This window comes from Lithobates pipiens, unplaced genomic scaffold (genome assembly GCF_037356315.1).
Source record: "Lithobates pipiens isolate NorthernLeopardFrog02 unplaced genomic scaffold, aLitPip1_a1.2 Scaffold_13, whole genome shotgun sequence".
NCBI lineage: Eukaryota > Metazoa > Chordata > Amphibia > Anura > Ranidae > Lithobates > Lithobates pipiens.
In genome coordinates, this window is record NW_027507718.1 from 250,815,701 (window position 1) to 250,843,219 (window position 27,519).

The 27,519-nt window shown below is 41.4% G+C and overlaps 1 protein-coding gene across 3 annotated transcripts in view; it reads left to right on the forward strand.

The window, feature by feature from the left end:
- LOC143974793 (chymotrypsin-like elastase family member 2A) overlaps nt 1-25,077 on the forward strand; it is a 65,331-nt gene extending 40,254 nt beyond the window's left edge. The window contains exons 8-12 of one of the 3 annotated variants that reach the window (XM_077476530.1): nt 4,677-4,745; nt 14,191-14,359; nt 16,411-16,670; nt 16,775-16,920; nt 24,167-25,077. In XM_077476530.1, coding sequence (XP_077332656.1) covers nt 4,677-4,745; nt 14,191-14,359; nt 16,411-16,670; nt 16,775-16,920; nt 24,167-24,328 — 806 coding nt within the window. In that variant the 3' untranslated portion in view covers nt 24,329-25,077. The remainder of the gene's footprint in view (nt 1-4,676; nt 4,746-14,190; nt 14,360-16,410; nt 16,671-16,774; nt 16,921-24,166) is intronic. The other 2 variants (XM_077476531.1, XM_077476532.1) reach the window with 2 other exon arrangements.
- Nucleotides 25,078-27,519: the final 2,442 nt, after the last annotated feature.

The following is a 27,519-nucleotide window of genomic DNA, read 5'->3' on the forward strand; positions in this document are numbered from 1 at the left end:
GGGATATTTGAGAGGGGATTGTGCTAGGAGGGGGCATGGGGGGGATTTGTGCTCGGAGAAGTATTGTGCTCGGAGGGAAATTTTGAGGGGTAGAGGATTTGTACCAGGATGGGTGATGGGGGTATTTGTGCTAGTAGAAGAGATTTGGGGAGAGAAAGGATTTGGGGAGGTGGTCAAAGATTTTGGATGGCAAAGGGAATTTTTGGTTAGAGGACCAACGTGCAGAGTAGTGCTTGATCTTTTTGACACATAATGCTCATATACCTTGGGGAGGAGGGCGCAGTTTGGCATCTTCGCCCTGGGAGCTAGATAACTTTGTTCTGGCACTGATTATACTCATGTGGTAGGTGCTTTTCCAATGAGTTTCACCAGTCCCAACTGCATTTTAGGGCAACCCCCATCTTTTTTTGACAGATTGGATCATTTTGAATAGAAATCAGTTGTCCATGCAGGGGCTTCCCAGACAGTACTTAATTAACACATATAATACCCAACATACTTTTAATGGATTGAAATTGGCTGTGGCCCTTTATTATTGTCAATAAATTATTTGATCTTTAATCCAATATCATAACACACATTACAATCTTGTCTTATCACCAAATATTTTCACACCAAACTAAAATGTATTATATAATGTGCACACATCTTAAATCCATATATAATTCAGCCATTACAGCTCGAGCTATAACCATTTTAACCAAAAAAAGCTGTCCCCTTTCATTTAGCATAAAGGGACAGATGCCAAGGACCGCGACAAGGGAGGGAGGGTGGGAAGTTTCTTCTTCTCCTACTGAGCGCTGACTGAAACTGTTGCCCAGATTTTTAAAATTGAAATAACTTCTATTAGCTTGGGACCTGGCAGTTGTAACCATGTGACCTCCTGAACCAATTCTAATACAGCAATTAAAAAACTGCCTGTTGCTATATGCTATATTTTATAACTGTCACGCTCCCATTGATATGAGAAGCAAAATTAATAGCTCGCACATTTCTCATTCTTTCTTCAAAGTAAACTGAGAGCCTTTACAAGAAAGGGAGAATGTGAAAGTGTTTTGGTATTTAAATATGCTTTAATGAAGCAGAAAGCAAAAGGCAAAGGACAAATGAGGCAAAAAGCAAAGGACAGATCCAATCAAATGTGTTACTACAGCCTGTTGAACATTGCATATGATTATATAAGCAGGGCTAGAGTCCCACAGGAACGCATTGGGAACGTCGTTCCTGTACTTTTTCTACAGTAGGAACAACGTTCCCTTTGCACTGTGGCTGCAGGGGGCCGACCCTGCCCTCCCTCCTCCTCTTGTGTAAAACATGATGTCCCTGTCAGTGGTGGAGCATAGCGTGTAGTACTGCAGCAAGGGTTAATAGATCATTGGGCAATCGCCAAGCTCATGCTGTTCAATGCTAGATTGCTGGGCTTGGGCTGACTGACATGGTTCTACACCGCCAGGCAGCATGGGGCACAGGTGAGGCTGCTATGATGGGCACAGATGAGGCTGCATTGATGGGCACAGGTGGCTGCATTGATGGGCACAGGTGAGGCTGAATTGTTGGGCACAGTAAGGCTGCATTGATGTGCACAGTAAGGCTGCATTGATGGGCATAGAAAGGCTGCAATGATGGGCACAGTGAGGCTGCAATGATGGGCACAGTGAAGCTGCATTGATGGGCACAGTAAGGCTGTATTGATGGGCACAGTAAGGCTGCAATGATGGGCATAGGTGAGGCTGCATTGATGGGCACAGGTAGGCTGAATTGATGGGCACAGTGAGGCTGTAATGATGGGCACAGTGAGGCTGCAATGATGGGATGTGTTTTTTTGTTGGTATAGCATGCAGGTTAAATTATTTTGTTGTTAGATCTGTTCTATATATATATATATATTTTTTGATGCATGTGAATTTTGGAGGTGTCCGCGTAAACTGTCACTTTACAATAAATGTTGCAATTTATTTGTTAAAAAAGGAGTGCATATATTACACACACTTTTTTTATTTTTGAGGTTAGGTGGGGAATCCCACACTTTTTTCTCAGGACTTGACCCCTGTATATAAGTATCGCTCTTGATACCAAGGCCTGATTTCTATAAAGCCAATATAAGCCATGATCTAGGATAGCAGCGCTGTTAGACATCTTAGATTTGTCATCAGTAAGGGTAGATTTACACAATTTTGCTTCAGTAATGTTGGTGTGATAGGATGACATTTATTCTAAATGGCACTGCCATGTTCTCTTCAATGGACTGATGAGTATAGCCCTATTCTGGCAAAAATGCAGCATGCACCTTTTTGGTGAGTTAGGCAGCCCATTTAAATTAATACCTTAATGCAACTTGTGGCATAACATGCATTCATGTGTAGCTCAATAGCGTGAGTAGGCCAAAAGGCAGGGTTTCTCAACCAGGGTTCCATGGAAGCCTAGAGTTCCTCCAGATGTTGCTAGGGGTTCCTTGAGTAATGAGCCACTTGTGCCTCTCAGATAAGTTCCCACTCACACCATTGATCTTTTTAGCTATCTGTAAGGGGATAATTCTTCCCCATCACCAGGGCTGGACTTACCATTGGGCTTGACTGGGCTCAAGCCCATGGGCCCCACCCAATAGGGGGCCCCGCCGAGATACATAGCCAAGTGTACTCGGATCAGCTCTGCTCACAGTCCCGCCCTATGATGGACATAACACAGGGACTGGGCGTGACTGTGAGCCAAGTCGAGTACACGCGGCTACTCTCAGCTCTGCTTTGGACTGCAAGAGGACCCTTAGCCACAGAGAGGACCCGAGAGCCACCGAGATACACAGGACTCTGTATCTTGGCGGCACCATTTTTAAACTTCAAGACTGCAATGACAAGGCTGCAAATGACACTGGGGCAAGGCTGCAAATGACAAGGCTACACTGACAAGGCTGCAGATGGATGGGCAAGGCTGCAGATGGACACTGATAACGCTACATTGATGGGCATTTAAACGTAATTTTTTTCCTTAACCCTTTCATGACTAAGCCTATTTTTGGAATTTGGTGTTTACAAGTTAAAATCCATATTTTCTACTAGAAAATTACTTGGAACCCCCAAACATTATATATATATATATTTTTTAACAGAGACTCTAGAGAATAAAAGGCGATTGTTGCAATATTTTATGTCACACGGTATTTGCGCAGCGGTGTTTTAAATGCAACTTTTTGGGAAAAGGTACACTTTCATGAATTAAAAAAAAACAAAACGGTAAAATGATCCCATTTTTTTTGCATAATGTGAAAGATAATGTTACGCCGAGTAAATAGATACCAAACATGTCACACTTTATAATTGCATGCACTTGTGGATTGACGACAAAGTACGGTACCTAAAAATCTCAATAGGCGACGCTTTAAACATTTTTTACGGTTACCAGGTTAGCGTTACAGAGGAGGTCTAGTGCTAGAATTATTGCTCTCGCTCTGACGATCGCGGCGATACCTCACATGTGTGATTTGAACACCGTTTACATACGCGGGCGCGACTTCCGTATGCGTTTTCTTTGCTTTGCGAGCTTGCGGGGACGGCGGGCGCTTTAAAAAATTTTTTTTTATTTTTTTATTTATTTTATTTATTTTAAAATTACTAAATTGTTTAAAAAAAAAAAAAAATTTTGATCACTTTTATTGCTGTCACAAGGAATGTAAACATCCCTTGTGACAGTAATAGGTGGTGAGAGGTACTCTTTATGGAGGGATCGGGGGTCTAAAAGACCCCCCACCCCTCCTTTACACTTCAGTGTATTCAGATCGCTGAAAACGGCGATTCTGAATACCGGATATTTTTTTAAAACCGGCGCCATTGGCAGCCGAGTAAACGGGAAGTGACGTCATGACGTCGCTTCCGTGTTTACTATGAGGAGACTGGAACGAAGCCGATTACGGCTTCGTTCCAGTTCCTCCCCAGCGGCCGGAGGCATCGCAGCAAGAATCGGTGCTCCCGATCGAGCGGGAGCACCGGTAACAGCGGCGGGAGGTGGCGGGAGGGGGGGACGTCCCCTCCCGCTCCTCCGGCATAACACCTGAGCGGCTTTTAGCCGCATCGGTTGTTATGGCTGGAAAGCCAATCGCCCGCTGAACAAAACGGTACCGGGATGATGCCTGCAGGTGCGGGCATCATCCCGGTATACCCCCCGGAAGCCGAGTACGCAGATCTGCGTACGCTCGGCGGGAAAGGGTTAAACTTCCCTCCTAAAAGTTTTTTTCCTTTAAAATTCCCTCCTAAACTTGGGGTCCGTGTTATACGCCAATATATACGGTAATGTATAGAAGGTAGGGCCCGAAAGTGACTCAAGCCCAGGGGCCCCAACCACCCTAAGTCCTGCCCTGCCCATCACCATAGGTGTACGAAGCATTCTTCCCACTAACCATCACACTAATGTATCATGAGATGTAGATATAGTAATTAGTAGTAGGGGTTCCCTGAGACCAGAAAGTTGCATGCTAACACAGAGCATAATGCATTTTAAAATGTTTGTATTTGCACACTTCTTAAATTCTGATATTTTAGCTGTCATTTTGAGTGCTGGGCCCTTCAATTTATTGTCAGACTGACAAACTATAAAAATTAGATGCAGGAAATACCATTGTCTTTTCTTTTTTTTTATATAGGCATGGCACAGGATTGATTACTTTTTTCATTTACTTTCTTTTACAGTTCTTTTTACAGTTCCAAGCTATACACAATTTAGTACTTCAACACAGAGCACTGGTCTTTCTGAATTAGGTAGGTTGAATATATGAATTAAAGGGAAACTAAATGGTTTTATAAACCAATTTAAACTTTTGTTTTATATACAGTATATATATATATATATATATATATATATATATATATATATATATATATATATATATATATATATATATATATATATATACAGTACTGTATAAGTAAAAGTTTTAAGCAGGTGTGAAAAAATGCTGTAAATTGAGAATGCTTTCAGAAATAGTGTTTATAGTTCACAAAATGGAAAATAAATGAACAGAAGATAAATCCAAATCAAATCAATATTTAGTGTGACCACCCTTTGCCTTCAAAACAGCATAATTTCTTTTAGGTACACTTGCACATAGTTTTTGAAGGAAATCGGCAGGTAGCTTGTTACAAACATTTTGGAGAACTAACCATAGATCTTCTGTGAATGTAGGCTGCCTCAAATCTTTCTGTCTCTGCAGGTCAGGACTCTGTGCAGGCTAGTCAAGTTCCTCCACCCCGAACCCGCTCATCCATGTCTTCATGGATGTTGCTTTGTGCACTAGTGTGCAGTCATGTTGCAACAGGAAGGAGTCACCACCAAACCGTCCCACAAAGTTGGGAGCATGATATTGTCCAAAATTTCTTGGTATTCTGATTCCTTAAGTGTTCCCTTCAGTGGAACTAAGGTGCCAAGCCCAACCCCTGAGAAATAACCCCACACCATAAGCCCCCCCCCCCCCCTGTACACAAAGCAGGGTTCATAAAGACATGGATAACGAGTTTGGAGTGGAGGAACTTGACTGGCCTGCACAGAGTCCTGACCTGAACCCGATTGAACACCTTTGGGATAAATTAGAGCGGAAACTGTGAGCCAGGCCTTCACAGCCAACATCAGTGCCTGACCTCACAATTGCGCTTCAGAAAGAATGGTCGAACATTCCTATAGACACACTCCTAAACCTTGTGGACAGCCTTCACAGAAGAGTTAAAGCTGTTATAGCTGCAAAGGGTGGGCCAACTCAATATTGAACCCTACAGACTAAGACTAGGATGCCATTAAAGTTCGTGTGCGCGTAAAGGCAGCTGTCCCAATACTTTTGGCAATATAGTGTATATATATATATAGCCACATTTCAGGCTTCAAACATAAAGATATAAAATTTTTATTTTTTGTGAAGAATCACCAACAAGTGGGACACAATTGTGAAGTGGAACGAAATCTATTGGATTTTTGAAACTTTTTTAACTAATAAAAAAATGAAAAGTGGGGCGTGCAAAATTATTCGCCCCCTTGCGTTAATACTTTGTAGAGCCACCTTTTGCTGCGATTACAGCTGCAAGTCGCTTGGGGTATGTCTCTATCAGTTTTGCACATCGAGAGACTGAAATTCTTGCCCATTCTTCCTTGCAAAACAGCTCGAGCTCAGTGAGGTTGGATGGAGAGCGTTTGTGAACAGCAGTTTTCAGCTCTTTCCACAGATTCTCGATTGGATGCAGGTCTGGACTTTGACTTGGCCATTCTAACACCTGGATACGTTTATTTGTGAACCATTCCTTTGTAGATTTTGCTGTATGTTTGGGATCATTGTCTTGTTGGAAGATAAATCTCCGTCCCAGTTTCAGGTCTTTTGCAGACCCCAACAGGTTTTCATCCAGAATGGTCCTGTATTTGGCTGCATCCATCTTCCCCTCAATTTTAACCATCTTCCCTGTCCCTGCTGAAGAAAAGCAGGCCCAAACCATGATGCTGCCACCACCATGTTTGACAGTGGGGATGGTGTGTTGAGGGTGATGAGCTGTGTTGCTTTTACGCCAAACATATCGTTTTGCATTGTGGGCAAAAAGTTTGATTTTGGTTTCATCTGACCAGAGCACCTTCTTCCACATGTTTGGTGTGTCTCCCAGGTGGCTTGTGGCAAACTTTAGACGAGACTTTTTATGGATATCTTTGAGAAATGGCTTTCTTCTTGCCACTCTTCCATAAAGGCCAGATTTGTGCAGTGTACGACTGATTGTTGTCCTATGGACAGACTCTCCCACCTCAGCTGTAGTTCTCTGCAGTTCATCCAGAGTGATCATGGGCCTCTTGGCTGCATCTCTGATCAGTCTTCTCCTTGTCTGAGCTGAAAGTTTAGAGGGACGGCCAGGTCTTGGTAGATTTGCAGTGGTCTGATACTCCTTCCATTTCAAAATGATCGCTTGCACAGTGCTCCTTGGGATGTTTAAAGCTTGAGAAATCTTTTTGTATCCAAATCCGGCTTTAAACTTCTCCACAACAGTATTACGGACCTGCCTGGTGTGTTCCTTGGTCTTCATGATGCTCTTTGCGCTTTCAAGAGAACCCTGAGACTATCACAGAGCAGGTGCATTTATACAGAGACTTGATTACAGACAGGTGGATTCTATTTATCACCATCAGTCATTTAGGACAACATTGGATCATTCAGAGATCCTCGCTGAACTTCTGGAGTGAGTTTGCTGCACTGAAAGTAAAGGGGCCGAATAATTTTACACGCACCACTTTTCAGTTTTTTATTTGCTAAAAAAGTTTAAATTATCCAATAGATTTCGTTCCACTTCACAATTGTGTCCCACTTGTTGGTGATTCGTCACAAAAAATTAAAATTTTATATCTTTATGTTTGAAGCCTGAAATGTGGCAAAAGGTTGAAAAGTTCAAGGGGGCCGAATACTTTCGCAAGGCACTATATATATATATATATATATATATATATATATATATTTATTTATTTATTTTTTCACACTGGGTTACCTATATAGACAGTACATGAGACATTTTTCTGATTTTTACTTTATTGTCTAACAAGGATTGAGTCACTTTTGACTGGTGGCACCTTCTCATTGCAATTGTGCACAGACTTGTTTTTCTGGGTGCTGTGCTGCCAAAAATGCACCATGCCCCTTTTTAGGTGCTTTTTAAAATTTATAATTGAATAGGCTGCTTCAACTCAATGCATGTTAACATGTAGCATATTGTATTTTATTCACTATTGTTATTGGCATGCCCCTTAAAATCTGATCTTTCAGCTGTCATTTTGTTTAAAAAAAATAAGTGGTGGGCCCTTTATTTCTATTATCACTATTAAAATACTGTTGCAGACATGGCACAGAATAGATTTTTTTTTTTCATTTAATTTTTTTTTACAGTTCCAAGCTATACAATTTTTAGTATGTCAACAAAGAGCACTGGTCAAATTGTATTAGGTATGTTAACTACATAACAAAACAAAGGGAAACTAAATGGTTTTCAGACAATTTTTAAACCATTTTAAACTATATACCGTATATATTCTTCCTTACAAAGGGGTCACAGAGCACCCTGGGTTACCTAATGCCGCGTACACACGGGCGGACTGTATGGCGTACTTAGTCCGTCGAAACACATTTCAGCGGACAGTCCGCTCGTGTGTGGGCTTCAGCGGACTTTTTCAGCGTGCAGTCTGGCGTACTAAGAATTTCGGATTTTTCTAAATTCTGTCCGTCGTACTTTGGTTTCAGCGGACAATCCGCTCGTCAGTATGCTAGTTCGACGGACTAAGAATGGCGCATGCCCAGAAAGGATTTACACGGCGGAAGGGTGCTTTGCTGTGTATTGGACTTCCTATTTCTAGTCCTGTCGTACGTGCTGTACACGTCATCGAGCAAGCTTTCGACGGACTGTTTGTGCATCCGTGTGTGGTCAAGTCCGTTCAGTCGAAAGTACGACGGACTGTCCGTCGGATTGTATGACGAACTAAGTACGCCATACAGTCCGCTCGTGTGTACGCGGCATAAGAAACAACTTCATCTAAATTTGGCACAGGTGGGCCATCAATTTTCTGCTGGCTCCTTCAATTTTTCAATCAAGAAATGTTGGGAGGTGGCCAACGGGGCCACCCACTTCATCAGGACCTGCCTGAAATTCGCTCCGTATATGGCCAGCTTAACCTGTCTGATAAGTGATGAGTCACTTGTGCTTTGTCATTTTTTTCTTCACAGCAAACAATGAGCAAAAAGGAGCATAAAGCTCCACCTGTTGGCTCAAAAACAGAAATATTCTATATTTCATATTTACCTGACAATTTTTTTTTAAATAATTATATTTTTCTATATTATCCTGACCTTAATATATATATATATATGTAAATATATAAAAAAATAATATAAAGAATAGAAGAAGAAGAAAGAATATAAAGAAATGAAATATATTAGAATAATTGCTTTAATATTAAAGTGGTTGTATAGTCAAATTTTTGACCTTAACCTACAGGAAAGCCTATAATAAGGCTTACCTGTAGGTAAAAAAATATCTCCTAAACCGTACAGTGACTGTAGCGGCGCATGCGCACAGGGGATTCTCGGCTGAAAGTCCGGCAGACACCGGACCCTGGTGGAAAGAAATCTCCTGTGCGCATGCGTGTGAGTAGCCGAGGCCACGATACCTGGAAGAAACGCTGAGGGGAACATGTCAGCTCCCTCGGCGTGGATCGGGCGAGATGTCGGGGCCTCGTTCTAAGGTAAGTATTTCATAATGAACTAGTATGCGGTGCATACTAGCTCATTATGCCTTTTCTTTTGCAGGTCAGGAAAAAAACAAAAAACTTCAGCGGGTATACAACCGCTTTAACAATCGTGGCTTATGTCACGTACACACGGCCGGAATTTCCAATGGAAACAGTCCGATGGGAGCCTTTCATCGGATTTTCCAGGCCGTGTGTATGCCCATTGGTCTTTTTCTGTCAGCATTTCCAACAGACTTTAGATTGAGAGCCTGTTCTTAATTTTTCAGACAGAACAGTTTTCTATCGGATTTTCCGATCGTGTGTATGCAATTCCGTCACGCAAAATTCCGATGCATGCTCGGAAACAATTTGACGCATGCTCGGAAGCATTAAATGTCCCTTTTATAGTGCCATTGAATGCGTTGTATGTCGCGGTGTTATAGACAGTTTGAGCGAAATTCTGTCGGAATTCCGATGGGAAAACCAAATTTTTTTTTTCCGACGAGAATTCCGATCGTGTGTATGTGGCATAAGGGCCTATATATGTATGAGTGTGTTGTGCTGCAAATGATCCTTCATTGAGTCAAAGACCTGGATTATATTTACTATTGCCTTTTTTTTTTTAAAGGAAGCATGTAATAAGAGAAATTTGGATCTGCTATTTCTGAACTTCTAAAAATGCTAGTTGCATGGCCACCACAAGCTTCTGTACTTTCTAAATCATATATCTGAAATATGCATCTGGCACGTAAATTCACACGATCGGATTTCTCGTCAGAAAAAGATATGGAAGCTTTTCTGACACATTTTCGGATAGGAACTTTTCCCGACCGAAAAATTGAGAGCATGCTCTCAATATTTTGATGGCTGGAATTCCACCAGTAAAAGACCAATGGAGCATACACACGGTCACATTTTCCGACGAAAAACTCTCATCGGTCTTTTGCGGGCCGAAATTCCGATCAGGCCCCTCAATATGTAACATATATATAACTCTATCTCGATATTCCTCAATCCTTTACTGAGTCTTCCCTTCTCCCAGTGTCTCCCTTGAGTCAATCCACCTATACCAGACCCTCCTGAATTTCTTGGGAGCTCCCCTGGCCTTGTACATCATATGATAGAGAAGAACCTCAGCATTCACAAGTTTTAGCCACATCCCCAACGTCAGCCGTTCCGTATGAATCCACCTCCTAGCTATGAGTTTCCAAACCCCAAAATACAGTATTCTAAGGAACAGCTTGGTGTGCTCATTCACCTCCTCTTGGTCAAAAAGTCCCAGTAGACATCGCAAAGGGGAACTGGGAAGGTCAAAGTTATGAGCTATACATTCGGTCACCATAGACCCCAGTGGTCTCATTCCCACACCATATGAACAAAGGTGCTATCTGCCCCCAAACATTTATGGCAAGTAGCAGAGTCCCTTCTGTTCATACAAACAGTCTGACCGGTGTATAATACATCTGATGGAGGTATCGAAGCTGTATCATCTTATCCTTTGAGGAGATAACAGAGCCCAGATAAGTATGCAAAGCCTCCTGCCATAATGCCTCTGTTAACTCCAGTACAAACTCTTCCCACCGAGACTTGGCCCTATTGATCAGTTTGGAGTCACCTGGGCTCACCTCCCGATAATATCTGGAAATTATTTTTTCCGGGTCAAGATCCAAAAGGACCTCTTACAAAGAAGTATTCTGCACCTGGACCTCCCCAATAACAAACTGTGCCACTGCTGCATGATGCAGCTGAGCATATCTAAAATGCCAAGTTCTGGGTATCCAAAACTGCTCCTTCAACTGCGCAAAAGTGCACAGCTTACCTTCCTGATATATGTGGTGGAGATAATTAATCCCAAATTTAGCTCATGCAAAACCTTTCCCATTTAAAAAAACTCCTTTAGGACTCCATTATACCAAAGAGGACTATTAGGCGACATCCATAGGGGCCCACCCCTCGTCTGCTGGGCACAGAGATGAAATATCCAACTGGGTAGAGCTATCACAGAACACACCCTTCTACCCGGTACCCCCTTCCTATAGACCATGTTTAGAAGAGCTTTCTGTGAAGTAGCCGCCGCAAATTCCAGCAATGTAGTCTCATTAGGGACCTGAGGAAAAATCTCCAATGTAGGAAAGATAGCTGTGCTGCAAAGAAATAAGCTTGCAGGTTCAGTAGGGCCAATCCCCCCATTGTAACTTCAGTATGGTCATGGACAGTATGACAGTAAGGTAATTTCAGTATGGCCATGGACACCCTGTGAGATCGAGAGCCCCACAAAAAATCCTACCACAATAGAATACTTTGTTCCTGAAGATCTGTTTTGACACATAGATAGGCGAGTTCGAGAGAATGTACAAAAACTTAGGGAGAAAGATCATTTGAAATACATTTATTCTACCCATCAATGTAAGTGGAATGCCCGGTACACATGGTCCGACTTTATGGCGGAAAATGTGCGATCGGATAATGTTGTCGGAAAATCCGATCGTGTGTGGGCTCCATCTGACTTTTTCTGTCGGAATTTCTGACGCACAATGTTTGAGAGCCGGATCTCAAATTTTTTAGGGGAGAACTAATAAAGTGGGGCTCAAGACGGAAAAAAGAAAGAGATGAGGAAAGCAAAAAACTTTCAAACAAAATAGCTACACTTGAAAATCAGCACAAACTTTCTCTCACAGCTAAGTTAGGGGATGAACTCATACATTGTAGAACCTCCCTCAAGCAGATATTAGATCTCAAAACCAAGAGATCACTATTCTTTAAAATACACATCTTTTATGAGCGGGGGGGGGCAAAAGTGGAAAATTACTTGCCTAAGCCCTAAAAGATGCAACCATCGCAAGCCACATACATGCCATACGTAATCCAGATGGATCCTTAGAACACAACCCTGAAAAAAATAGCAAACATATTTCATAAGTATTACTCCACATTATACAATTTACCTCCCCAACACAAACCTCCCCATATAACTCAAAAGAAAAAGCAACCCTGGACTTTCTCACAAATAGCAAAATTCCAACCCTCAATACAGAGGAAACAAGTTGCCTTGACGAACCAATCACAATTACAGAAATACAAACAGCGATTAAAGACCTAATGCCACGGAAGAGTCCAGGCCCAGATGGATTCACTTCCCAATACTACAAGACCTACATACATCTCCTCTCCAAACACCTTTTAGTCGCGTTTAACACCTAGCACAGAACAAACTTGAATCCGACTCCTTTCTAATAAAACACATAGCTGTAGTCCCTAAACCAGACAAAGATTACACCGATTGTGCCAACTACAGACCTTTTTTTTTTTACCTTTTTTGGTGTGGTGAACGTTCCTCATAGGCTTGATACATTGGTGGTGCTGGCGGGCCCCCTGTGCGAGTGGAAGATTACAATGCGGATGGGTTCCCATACTGTGATGCCCTGTCATTGCTAACAAACACTGTCTGCTTCCTTTCTGATGCAGCTTAATAGCTGGGGAATGTGCAAAGGTGGTGATTTGGAGCAATGTGTGGTGATATATTTGCACTGTTGGATGAATACCATACATGGACAACTGTTGGAGTTATTATTTACCACTAAGAAGAGTCACCTGTTTGTGGGACTTCCCATGCACATTTTAAAGTCACCTTTTTGTTGGAAATTTTTGTTGTATTATTTGCACTCTGGTTTTTGATTATAAGATTGTTATATTTATTCTTGATCAATTAGAGGCTGCACTTTTGGTTTCACATAATTTGTTAATAGTTCATAAAGCAGCAAGTTAGTGACCAAATGAGACAGACAACTGTATTCAGTGAAGATGTGTGTAAAGTGAAGATGTATTTAATGTGTATCTAAAGCAATTTTTTTTTTTCAATTGTGGATCGAGTAGGGAATGGTTAAAAACCTATGTTTTTTCTTGACATCTGTGTCCCATTGGGGAGGGATTTCCCTTTTCTTCATATCCTAAAGATACAACAAAAAGAGAGAGGTAATTTCTTTAAAGAGAGGGGAAAAAGCCTCTTAAACATTGTCAATATTGGAAGATTTACCCTCACCTCCTGTTCAGACAACTATATTATCTGAATTTCTAATCACTTTTTGTGTCAGTGACCATGGTCAATAAGACAACTAAAGGGGGTGAATTTCCCAAGTAGGCATAAAGGCTGCAAAATAGTCTGATAGATGTTTTATCCCACCTCTACTCTTTTCAAAGATTTCACACTTTTGGCTACAGAACATCTGGACTTGGGAACCCCACTGTTTGACAGCTTCTAGGTACTTTGCTCTCTTATATCCTAGACAAGGTTGATAAACTAGAAGAGAGATCCATTGTTAAATACAGTTACATCTTACATTGTTGGGGGTCAGTATAAAAGATGCCGGTCATATTATAATCAGGTGATAATTGTGCAATAAACAATTAGTGATAGTCTGTATTTGTCAGGAGTAGAACAATAATGGATCCATCAGAAGGATTAATCGCCGAAGTGCTGGTGACTAAGGATGAGCTAAAATTTTGGCTGAACTGATAACTGGCCATTGGCCTAATCAGCTGTGGCTGTGGAATTCCCTATCCTCATCTAATAAGGGGGTGGAATTCTGGTGATATAATTAACTTAATAAGGCCACATGGCCATACTTGGTCAATGACATTATCCAAATATGGCTATGTGGCCTTATAAGGTCATCAATGTCACCAGTAGCTCTGACCTTTTGTTGTCTGCAGCTGCAGGGGAATTGCATGGCCACAGCTGATTGGGTGGCCTGCTATCATGTGACAGCTTCTTCCAAGTTCAGTCTGAGCTTTATTCAGCCAAAACCTTAGCTCACAGCTACTAGTGGCAGACTGCATCATGGATATCATTTTTTATTTTGCCCATAGTTACCCCTAAGGCTTATACTTGTGTCAAGAATTTAATGGCAGTGTAAGCTAGTAATCACTGTAAAAACATATTGCTTACAATGTATTTTTCCACTTTATGAACAGATTGCGGAGTTGGTGGCCCTTTAATAGCAAGTAAAATAGTTGGAGGAACAGATGCAGCTTTGGGTACATGGCCCTGGCAGGCTAGTCTACACTTAAATGGGAATCATGTATGTGGAGCGTCTCTCATTAGCAACACCTGGCTAACAACTGCTGCTCACTGTTTTAAATCGTAAGTTATGAAATCCTGTGCTACTATTTTGCTACTAATTGCATCTGAACTGGCCAAATAACATGATGATATTTAAAACAAAAAAATTCTGTACAGATTATACCATTTTTCTTATGTTTTTTAAAGCTGGCTACAGGTATCACACACTGATTGTACTCCCTTTTAGGGCAATGGCCAAGGGGCTTTTGGCTTGTGTTAATTGCATGAGCCTGACATTGGATTAAGAGCCCTTTCTGAGTAAATAGCAAACACAAAATCCCTTTGCGCTTGAAAGTGGGCCCAGAAATGTCAGTTGTATATATTCCTATCCTGGCTTGCCTGGATGTGCTACGCCTTGCTGTCCTCATAAGACTGGGGGAGTCTAAGAGCACTGAAATCACAAAAGAAAACAGAGGGCGCACTAGCCTATTGTATTATCCTCAACAGTAATCTTTAATATGTAAAGAGATAAGTATTCTACTCACAAACTGAGAGATGTGTCACAGTTTTTCATAAAAACAGCAGCTTTAGGTCCACGATAAAACATACCACATTACATATCAACAGATTACAGATGACCGCCTTTTGGTTCCAGCGCTTTTTGCAAAGTCCTGCCCCCACGTGACTCCTGCCTCTAGGAGAGCCTTACAACTGGCTGCATGGCCAAGTCCACCATCCTTCTGGCCTTGCAGCTAGTTGTAAGACAGGAGTCACGTGCGGGCAGGACTTTGCAAAAACATGAAGTCTTATGAAGATACATTTATCAGTTTGTGATTGTAATACTTATCTATTTTTTACAAATGAAAGATTACTGTTGAGGATAATGCACTAGGCCGGTGCACCCTCTGTTTTGTGATAGCAGATTGAGAGCTACTGAGATCATTTAGAATTCATTGAAAGGTGCAGAATTTATTGAAACATGCAGTTGAAATTCTTCTGTCCTGTATTTGGTCTGTTTCAAGCTGGTTTTGCATTCATATAGACCAGGCTTTAATCCTGCTCTGATTAGATGTACCATACTGAGATGAGAAATATTTCAATAAACAGAAATCAAATAAAAAAGACAAATACAATCAGAGCAAACCTTGTTGAGTAACATATGAAATGAAAAAAGTAACGCAAGCCGAACACCTGAGAAATTCAAAAGCCCTAAGTAATCATGTAAAGATAAGTGGTGCAGCGCATAAAATTACAGAATGTCCATAAATGATGATAATGACAGATAAGGCGATAAGACCCCCAAGCCAGACAGGACACCAGATTCCGTTGTGCAAATGAGCCCTTCACCGACACTTATATTGCTTCGCTCACTCAATAAATTGACCCGTGCAATCACAGGTAGGTTAAAAAAGCAGTTTTCCCGCTCACAGTGGGAGATGAAGCTGATGAAGTACTGTGCACGCAACGCGTACGGGAGGAGGAGTTACACTCCGCGGACGTCACCTGCTGCCATCGGGATAGAGTGTGTACTGCCGAGAGCCGCTCTGTGTTTTATAAGGCTTTTATCAAGATGAAGTTCTATGTATTTGCATTTCTAATAAAGCGTTTTGCTTATGACAGAGAACACTTCGTTTCTGTTTTTTAATGTTTTATGAGCCCAGGATGGTGGATAACCTCTGAAAGACCATGTGACAGGGCAATATCCACTGGCTTTATCTCCCCCCTGTGAGTGGGAAAACTGCTTTTTTGACCTACCTGTAATTACAGGGGTCAATTTATTGAGGTGAGCAAAGCAATATAAGTGTCGGTGGAGAGCTCATTTGCACAATGGAATCTGGTGTTTCCTGTCTGGCTTGGGAGTCTTATCACAAAGGAGTTACCTTATCTGTCATTATCATCATTTATGGATATTCTGTCATTTTATGCACTGCACCATTTATCTTTACTATAAACAGAAATCCTCTTCCACTAGTTTGACTGCAACAAACTGTTATCTGGTTGCTTTCTATGGATTATGGATCTTTGCACTTACTCGCTGAATAAAGTATTTGTAATATTTATAACATCAGCATAATGATAGCATATCTAAGAATAAGTTTAAAACATATAATGTAAAATATATGTTTCTACAGGAACAAAGATGTGAATGCATGGACTGTCATTTTGGGAACAAATCGTTTAACCTCTGGATCTGGATTAAGCATCAAATCTATAGTTATCCATGAGAATTACATCAGTGGAATAGTATTTAATGATATTGCTTTGATAGAATTGTCATCTCCAGTGTACTTTACTCAGTACATCCAACCTGTGTGTCTGGCAGATAATCTGACTGCCGTTCCTGACAATTCTTCCTGTTATGTCACCGGATGGGGAACACTGACAGATGGAGGTTGGTACCACTAACATATCTTATTATTATCTATCCCTTATTTCCTACCAATATTAGGGTATTTGCTGGGATAACATTAATGTGTTTTTTTTTTCTTTTTAAAGGAGGAAGCTTGCCCTCTATTCTTCAACAGGCGCAGCTGACGATAATAAGTACAAGTTTATGCAGCAGTTCTCAGATGTATGGAACCATAATAAAATCATCAATGATATGTGCTGGATATATTGAAGGGAAAGTTGATTCTTGTCAGGTAAGTTTCATGAATTATGTTCATCTCAAGATATTAGTAAAAGGAATAAAGATGTGATAATCATCATCATTGCCCCTGTCAATTTTCTTACACTACTCGGGTTCATGAGTCAACAGTAAAGGAGGTCATTCCTGACTTTTCTTAACAGGAAACTTACGTTTTCTGCATTTTATGGTCATATAGGAGCCCTACTATTTTCCCCTTATTGTTAAAACATTTATTTAAAAAAGCTTTACTAAGAAACACGTTTTTTGGGGCCTCAAATACTAGAAAATTGTCAGAAAACAATATAGCGCCACTTGGGCCACAAAATGAAAATGATTAAAATGTATTTATACCCTGGCAATTAAATTCTTTTTTTCTTGCAACTTTTTGGTTGGTTACCAAATCCAAGTATTTTTCTATATCTATTTGCTATGTGTAAAAATATCTGTTGATCTTGCCAGAAATTTAAAAGCTATCCTGTGTCTAATGATAACTTTCTTTGTTGTTTCAAGCAGATTAGTTAGCCCTTCCAATCTATATCTTGTGACTTTGGTATTTTATTAGGATTTTATGTGATAGACCAACACAAAGTGGCACATAATTGCAAAGTTAAAGAAAAATGGTTTTCAACATTTTTTACATATATCTCTATAAAGTGCAACGTGCATTTGTATTCAGCCCCTTTTAATCTGATGCCTCTAACTAAAATCTGGTGGAACCAATTGCCTTAAGAAGTCACCTAATAGAGTCCACCAGTGTGTAATTTAATCTCAGTATAAATACAGCTGTTCTGTGAAGCCCTCAGAGGTGTAATAGAAAACCTTAGTGAATAAAGAATAAACAGCATCATGAAGGCCAAGGAAAACACCAGACAGGTCAGGGATAACACTGTGGAGAAGTTTAAAGCAGGGTTCGAGTATAAAAAAAATATTTAAAAACAGAAAAAGAACCGCGCTCTTATACTACTCAAACTTCCCACGTGATCCCAATGTTCAAACCAATGAACCGTATTGGATAAAAGTAAACAATATATGAAAATGAAGTGCACAAAGTGTAATTAAATAATCATAATGAGCAAAATCATCATTCACCAAACCATGCTAATGTGAATTACATTTTAAGTTTGCATATTAATAGTCCCAAAAATAAAGATGCATAAAAAGGTGAAAAGGAAAGTCCTCCTTAATTACTAAATATGTCCTTATGTGATGGTCCTCAAAAAAAACTTGTGAAATCAGTTATAAGCAGAAAAAACACCACGTGTCAATAATAGTGTCCAAAATATTCTGAGTTCTTGCTTCGTAGATCGTGGAACAAAGCGTAGTGCACCACCACCAAACATCAAAATTGGCTCCTTACCAGATGTCAAACAAATATTCGCACATCAAAAGGATTAGATCCTGCTATACATGCTCCTCAGTCCTGCAGAACTCCACCCTCTTCCAAGATCATGGTATAGAGAGGCTCCCCATATGAACAGATTACCAAATTCACCATAAAAGGAAGAAAAAAGCGCTCCAATAGTGTAAAATTGCTTTTTTTATTATAAAACTCAAACTAAAAAGGCACACTTACAATACAGTAGTGAGATTTAGGCATGAACGAGTGGAAAGCGTCGGCCGTACGCTGATATCCACGGGTCTCTCCTTCTCCAACTGGTACAGTTTCTCTAGGCAGTAAACAGCGTGTCACACCGCCCACCGGGGTGACACGCTGTTTACTGCCTAGAGAAACTGTACCAGTTGGAGAAGGAGAGACCCGTGGATATCAGCGTACGGCCGACGCTTTCCACTCGTTCATGCCTAAATCTCACTACTGTATTGTAAGTGTGCCTTTTTAGTTTGAGTTTTATAATAAAAAAAGCAATTTTACACTATTGGAGCGCTTTTTTCTCCCTTTTATGGTGAATTTGGTAATCTGTTCATATGGGGAGCCTCTCTATACCATGATCTTGGAAGAGGGTGGAGTTCTGCAGGACTGAGGAGCATGTATAGCAGGATCTAATCCTTTTGATGTGCGAATATTTGTTTGACATCTGGTAAGGAGCCAATTTTGATGTTTGGTGGTGGTGCACTACGCTTTGTTCCACGATCTACGAAGCAAGAACTCAGAATATTTTGGACACTATTATTGACACGTGGTGTTTTTTCTGCTTATAACTGATTTCACAAGTTTTTTTTGAGGACCATCACATAAGGACATATTTAGTAATTAAGGAGGACTTTCCTTTTCACCTTTTTATGCATCTTTATTTTTGGGACTTTTAATATGCAAACTTAAAATGTAATTCACATTAGCATGGTTTGGTGAATGATGATTTTGCTCATTATGATTATTTAATTACACTTTGTGCACTTCATTTTCATATATTGTTTACTTTTATCCAATACGGTTCATTGGTTTGAACATTGGGATCACGTGGGAAGTTTGAGTAGTATAAGAGCGCGGTTCTTTTTCTGTTTTTAAAAATTCTTTTATATATAATTTTTTGGGTTATATAATAGAACTGCAGCATTCTCACAGGATTTAAAAAAAAATGTTCCTGCATTTATAGTTTGTAGCGCGATTTTTTCCTTGTTTTTCCATTTGCCATTTACCAATTATAAAAAAAATATTGCAAGCTTTGAACATCTCACAGAGCACTGTTCATTCCATCGAAAATGGAAAGAGTATGGCACAACTGCAAACCTACCAAGACATGGCCGCCCACCTAATCTGACAGGCCGGGCAAGGAGAGCATTCATCAGAGAAACAGCCAAGAGGCCCATGGTAACTTTGGAGGAGCTGCAGAGATCCACAGCTCAGATGGGAGAATCTGTCCACAGGACAACTATTAGTCATGTACTCCACAAATCTGCCCTTTATAGAAGAGTGGCAAGAAGAAAGCCATTTTTGGAAGAAGGCCATAGGAGGTTCCTTTTGCAGTTTGCGAGAAGCCATGTGGGAGACACAGCAAAACATGTGGAAGAAGGTTCTCTGGTCATACGAGACCAAAATTTAACTTTTTGGCCTAAACGCAAAATACTATGTGTAGCAGAAAATGAACACTGCACGTCACCCTGAACGCACCATTCCCACCATGAAACATGGTGGTGGCAGCATTATGTTGTGGGGATGCTTTTCTTCAGCAGGGACAGAGAAGCTAGACAGATTTGATGGGAAGATGGATGGAGCCAAATACAGGGCAATCTTAGAATAAAACCTGTTAGAGTCTGCAAATACAGTCAGAGCTACAATAGAATAGTTTAGATAAAAACATATTCATGTTAGAATAGCCCAGTCAATGTCCAGACCTAAATCCAATTGAGAATCTGTAGCAAGACTTGAAAAGTGCTGTTCACAGACACTCTCCATCAAATCTGACAGAGCTTGAGCTGTTTTGAGCTTAAGAAGGGGCAAAATGTCCCTCTCTAGATGTGATAGTGAGTGATAAAGTCTTTTTGTAGTACATACCCAAAAAGACTTGCAGCTGTAATTGCAGGGAAAGCTGGTTCTACAAAGTATTGACTCAAGGGAGCTGAGTACAAATGCATGCCACACTTTTCAGATATTTATTTGTATAAAATTTTGCAAAACCATTTATCATTTTCCTTTAATTATGGGCCACTTTGTGTTGGTCTATCTTATAAACTCGCAATAAAATACATTGACATTTTTGGTTGTAACATGACCAGGGACGTAGCTAAGGGGGGGGGGGGGCATGGGGAAAACCCCCCCCCCCCCCATAGAGCATCAGTGCAGAAGTAGTAGCATTATGTGTGCTTCAACTACATTGCCTCACTCAGCAAGCACTGACTCACACACTGTTATTGTGTGCTGCCTGAGCCAGCTGTAACACTGTAGGGCCACGGGGTGCACCAGCATGGGCTGTTGGGCTTGGCATGGGCTGAGGGAGGCTCTGTCAGCAGGGAGGGGTGGGGTCGGGAGCTCCACTGATGCCCTGACCCTGAACTACCCCGCACCATGTAGCCTGTATGTGCTCGGAGGCTCATGGAGCAGAGATGGAGCAGAGATGGAGCGCTGAGAGTGCCTCTCCTGTACATCTGAGAGCCCCACCCACTGAGGACAGGAAGTGAGCCCGCTGGCCAGGTTTTCTTTCTGCCAATAGTTACAGACTCACTGTTATGCAATGTCATTTCCTGAAGTCGCAGTCTCTGGTCATTCCCTGTAGTCGCAGCCGCAGTCTCTGGTCATTCCCTGTATATTCGCAGCTGCAGTCTCTGGTAATTTCCTGTAGTCACAGCCGCAGACTCTGGTCATTCCCTGTAGTTGGAGCCACAGTCTCTGGTCATTTGTTATATTCGCAACAGCAGTGTCTGGTCATTTCCTGTAATTGCAGCCGCAGTCTCTGGTCATTTCCTGTAGTCGCAGCTGCAGTCTCTGGTCATTTCCTGTAGTCGCAGCCGCAGTCACTGGTCATTCCCTGTAGTCGCAGCCGCACTTTCTGGTCATTTCCTGTAGTCACAGCCGCAGTCTCTGGTCATTCCCTGTAGTCGCAGCTGCAGTCTCTGGTCATTTCCTGTAGTCACGGTGGCAGTCTCTGGTCATTTCCTGTAGTCGCATCCACAGTCTCTGGTGATTTCCTGAAATCCATCTACAGTCTCTGATTATCTGTGCATTTGACTTGTGACTGCAGCTACTGTGACAATGGGCAAGTTTAATGGCGGTACCGTGAAGCTAAGCATTGATGTCATGGCAATGTGTAGTCAACAATGCAGCTGCTATGTTCATTCAGATGTAGGTGGTCAGGGGATGGTTCTGTTTAATCATCCCCTTTGAGTCCTCGCTCACTGTGACTGCGGCTTTGAAATTGTGCAACTTCATCTGAAATCGCATAATTTCAAAGCCGCATGTGAGCACGACTTCAGGTGTGACTTGGACATCTGTGCGGCTTCATGCACAGATGTCTATGCAAGTCGCACCTAAAATCACCATAAGTGTACTACTTTTTCAAGTCAGTGCGGCATTTAAACATGGCCATTGCTAGCAATAGGGTGTGACTTTTCATGTGGTAATGATAAGCAGCAATCTATCACTACCAATCAGTGAGCAGCAATGATGTGCAGTAACCTCTACCAGCCAATCAGTGAGCAGAAATGATGTGCAGTAACCTCTAGAAAATAATCAGGGAGCCATAACATGTGATGTAACCTCTAGTAGCCAGTCAGTGAGCAGTAATGATACACTGTAACCTCTGGCAACCAGTCACAATTGTGGCCTGATCTGCCACAGTAAACTGATTTTTAAAATGTTTGCCCAAGGTCCATTTAATTTTGAAGAGGGTCCTGGCTCTCGCTGCTCCACTTCCTCCTCCGCACCTCAGTGCCTCCAGGCTCCTTTATATGAGATCATCTCTTCTTGACTTGTCCAGCCGCAGCCACCAGGACAGGAGGAAGTATTGAGCAGAGTTGCTGTTGTGTTAGCCTGTTAGGCACACGTAGCGATTTGGGATTGTGGGGAGAATATTTCTGTGACTCTGCCCTCCACCGTGTTCTGATTCCAAATCACACTGCAATGCTGGCAAAACGCAGCACCCCCCCTGTACGGCCCTGTACATGACAAAATGTGGAAAATACTTTTCAAGGCAAAGAGTGCAAAAATACCAAGTATGCAATACAATAATTCAAAAAGTGCTGTGCAAAAAGGCAAAATAAAAAGTTATAAATATCTGTGCAAAAATGAATAAATCAATACATATGACTCTCTTGAACAACTAATAAAGTCTATATAAAAGTTTATGCAAATAATTAATAAATGACCCATGTATCCAACATCAATTTTAAATGCGCACTTCCTAAATGCTTCCAGGTGAGGAGAGCACGTAACAATGCACTTTATTGATATTATATTTTTACAGGATTTAAGGGTATTGAATAGGATATCTTAAAAGCGCTATCCCTTTAAACTAACATCTTTTATTTATATATGTACTGAGTATATATCATATATCATTTGGATAGCTGCTGTTCCCCTGCTTTAGCCAAGTTCTATAGGCTGTGGTGTAGTTCAAGAAATCCTCTTTATATTACCTCTCCATTTGCCACAGTCCCAGTGCTAAATGCAATAAAGGGAATGGATAGTGTTTTTTTATTAACATAATTGACTCTTAAACTAGAGGTTGGCCTACTCCCTTACTTCTCCAGAGCATATAGGCATTTAAAGAGGAAGTAAACCCTAATGGGGTTACTTCCTCTTTCATTCCCTGCAAAGGTAAAGCATAATGGACTACTATGCATTGCATAGTAGTCCATTATGTGTCACTTACCTGACACAGGAGCCAGCGAAGTCACCGCTGTCCCCTGTAGTGCGGCGCATCCATCTTCTCGGTGGGTCTCGCCGCTCCGCCGCTGTCATTCGGCGAAGCCGCGATGACGTCACTCCCGCGCATGCGCACGGGAGCCGCCACTCGCAGCATATCACCGTTGACCGCGGCGCGCTCAGTGAGCCTGCGGGCCGCTGACAGCGGTGCCTCTCTTTCGTTAAATATCTCCTAAACGTGTAGGTTTAGGAGATATTTCTTGGACCTACAGGTAAGCCTTAATCTAGGCTTACATGTAGGTCAAAGTTGGTTGTAAGGGTTTACAACCACTTTAAAGAAAAGTTGGTCCCAATGAGCAATAGGGGGGCTTGGGGGTTGGAGCCCAATTCTCCAGTTACAGCACAAGTAGATATTTTTGTATGAGTATTATATATCTCTAGACTGGGCTTTCTCAACCTTTTTAAACCCTTGAAATAATTTTCTAGTTTCATGAAACCCCTTCTATCAATACATTATAACTACAGCTTACCATAAATTTGAATAATGGTCAGTGGGAAAAATGCTTTTTACATTCATGGTCAGTTGGAAGAATTTCCCCCTTACATTCATTGGAGTCGGTGGTGACTTATCTGAAAGGTGCAAATTGCTCAAGGAACCCTTGGAAACCTCTGGAAAAACCCCAGGGTTTCACAGAACTCCGGTTGAAAAAGGTTGCTCTAGACCTACTGATCACTTTGGTAACTTCTTCTTATGCATTTCATCATATGCTCAGTTTGAATTTTGCAGTTTTCACACTGGTTTATTCTACAAAACAAATTTACATTATTTATCCCCACTTAAAACGCTTCAGTTGAATGCAAATGATACTTGTCACGTGTTTGTAGATAATGGATTTTATTTGTGTTGTCTTGGACTTGTGTAATGCGCCTTTAGCATTTTCCACTTTGAAACTGAAGCATAAAAATCACTAATGCATTTTACTCTTTTATTCCCTAAACGCAGGGAGACTCTGGAGGCCCCCTTGTGGCACTACAATCTAATAACAGGTGGTCCCTCATTGGAATTGTAAGCTTTGGAGAAGGCTGCGCCATAGCAAACAAACCAGGCGTTTACACCAGGGTCACATATTTCCGCAACTGGATTGCACAGAAATCTGGGATATAAATCTTGCCAATTCTAGCCGAATGAAATTATGTAACTGATTCACAGAGAACTTATTTCCTTATGTGCATGCCAAACAGAACATGTGTCATCAAGGTCACAGGAGTGACCATGGAGTTAACCTTGAGTACTTAGGACACGATGTTTGGATACTGAACTGTTTAAACAAGAAATAATCAATGAAGTCAATGCGCATTTCAGTTTGGCATGTGTTTTACGGTACCTGGCACCGGTGACTGTAATTTTATTCACTGGTAGCCTAAAAAGTTTACATTATTTAAATCCTCTTGCTTTACATATGTAAATAACTTGAAACTTTGCTATAAAAGGACATTTTAATTGTGTGATGTCAATCGGACCACATCATTTCTTACAAATAATACATTTCATGTTGTACATGAAAAATATTTATTTATTATTATACCTTGTGGTATAAGAAAAGGAATCAACTAAAAACAGTATCAGGCCAATACCTGAAAATAAAAGAAAATATATATAATCTAAGTGCATAACTGTACAAAACACATTGAGTTTGTTAGTAAATGTTTATAGCTATGTAAGAAATCTCAATGGACATACAGTATTCAGTGTGGGGGAGGGCAGAAGACCCTGTCATGTTTTTCTGCACTATGATTTCATTGCACTAAAATACCGATATCAATTGGTTATATATGTATGGATATGTGCAATCAGGGAGCTTGTAAAATTTCTGTTACCAAAATAAATTATTTGACTGCAAATCAGGTAGCTTATACTGTGGATATTCATTCTGAGTTTGTAAAATGTGTATGTTTACAAAAATACATTATTTGATTGCAAATTGTTATGCTGCTGTATTTGCGTTGTAACACTTTTTTTCGGAAAAATGCTGAAAAGTCTATTCCCTAGTCCACTTAGCCTCATTCTGTACTCTACACTCTACATTCCCTATTCCACACCATCCAATTCTATACTCTGTACTGTACATTCCCTATTCCACATCACCTTATTCTGTTCTCTGTACTGTACATTCCCTATTCCACATCACCTCATTCTGTACTCTGTACTGTACATTCCCTATTCCACACCATCCAATTCTGTACTCAGTACTGTACATTCCCTATTCCACATTACCTCACTCTGTACTCTGTACTGTACGTTCCCTATTCCACATCATCTCATTCTGTACTCCGTACTGTACATTAGACATGTGCATTCGTTTTCGTCCGAATGCATTTTCGTCCGAATTTCAGCTATTTTCGTTTTCGTTTTGACAAACGATAACGAAAGCACAAAATCCGAAAAACGAAAGATCCGACATAAATAAATGCTTTATTTTCGTTTTCGTTGTTACAACAGTTCGATATAGAATAGGAGATTCGACATGACTCTGACAACGTGTTTATAGAACCTATGGTCGAATGTGCCTAACCTTACCTCTATTAGTCCAAGATTATATAGAGAAAATATTCGACAGAGAAAAGATTTGACGGAGAGAAAAGATTCTGCAAGTTACTGTGCTAAAAAGTGTTTGGGGACCTGGGTCCTGCCCCAGGGGACATGTATCAATGCAAAAAAAAGTTTTAAAAACGGCCGTTTTTTCGGGAGCAGTGATTTTAATAATGATTAAAGTGAAACAATAAAAGTGTAATATTCCTTTAAATTTCGTAGGGGGGGGTTGTCTATAGTATGCCTGTGAAGGGGCGAATGTTTCTGGGCCTTAGAACTGTCGCTGCACAAAGTGTCATTTATGCAGGAAAAAAAGTCCTTTAAAATCACTCGCAGCTATTATGAATTGTCGGCTCCCGTAATACAGAGAACACTCATTGAAAGTCATTGATAAAAAAATAAATAAATAAATAAAAAAAAAAAGCGTGGGGGTCCCCCAAATTGAATTACCAGGCCCTTCAGGTCTGGTATGGATATTAAGGGGAACCCTGCCTCAAATTTAAGAAAAAATTTGACGTGGGGTTCCCCCTAAATATCCATAACCAGACCCTTCAGGTCTGGTATGGATATTAAGGGGAACCCCGCGTCAAATTTAAAAAAAAATTGACGTGGGGTTCCCCCTAAAAATCCATACCAGACCCTTTATCCGAGCACGCAACCTGGCAGGCCGCAGGAAAAGAGGGGGGGACGAGAGAGCGGCCCCCCCCTCCCTCCTGAACCGTACCAGGCCACATGCCCTCAACATTGGGAGGATGCTTTGGGGGTCCGTGACCCCTCAAAGCACCTTGTCCCCATGTTGATGAGGAGAAGGGCCTCATCTCCACAACCCTGGCCGGTGGTTGTGGAGGTCTGCGGGCGGGGGGCTTATCAGAATCTGGAAGCCCCCTTTGACAAGGGGACCCCCAGATCCCGGCCCCCCCCCTGTTTGAAATGGTAAGGGGGTACAAAAGTACCCCTACCATTTCACAAAGAAAGTGTAAAAAAATGGTTAAATAAAACAAAGACACTTTTGAAAAATTCCTTTATTAAAAATAAAAAAATAAAAAAAAGATTCCAGCGGCGGTAATCCACTCTTGCTATCCAGCGACGGACGGTCATCTCTCCCGCGATGTCATGTCATCCAGCGCAGCGAATCCTTCGTTCTTCTGTCTCCGCAGAGGAGACAATGCAGGGATTCCGGCTGGCTGACGTTTCTTAAATACGGAGGGCGGGGCCACCCGTCACCTGACCCCGCCCCCCTCTGACGCAAGGGGAAACCCGGGGTTCCCCGTGACGTATGGGTGACCCCGCCCCCCTCTGACGCAAGGGGAAACCCGGGGTTCCCTGTGACGTATAGGTGACCCGCACCCCTCTGATGTAACACAGGCAGGTTTCCGTTACATCAGAGGGGGGCGGGGTCACCCATACGTCACGGGGAACCCCGGGTTTCCCCTTGCGTCAGAGGGGGGCGGGGTCAGGTGACGGGTGGCCCCGCCCTCCGTATTTAAGAAACGTCAGCCAGCCGGAATCCCTGCATTGTCTCCTCTGCGGAGACAGAAGAACGAAGGATTCGCTGCGCTGGATGACATGACATCGCGGGAGAGATGACCGTCCGTCGCTGGATAGCAAGAGTGGATTACCGCCGCTGGAATCTTTTTTTTATTTTTTTATTTTTAATAAAGGAATTTTTCAAAAGTGTCTTTGTTTTATTTAACCATTTTTTTACACTTTCTTTGTGAAATGGTAGGGGTACTTTTGTACCCCCTTACCATTTCAAACAGGGGGGG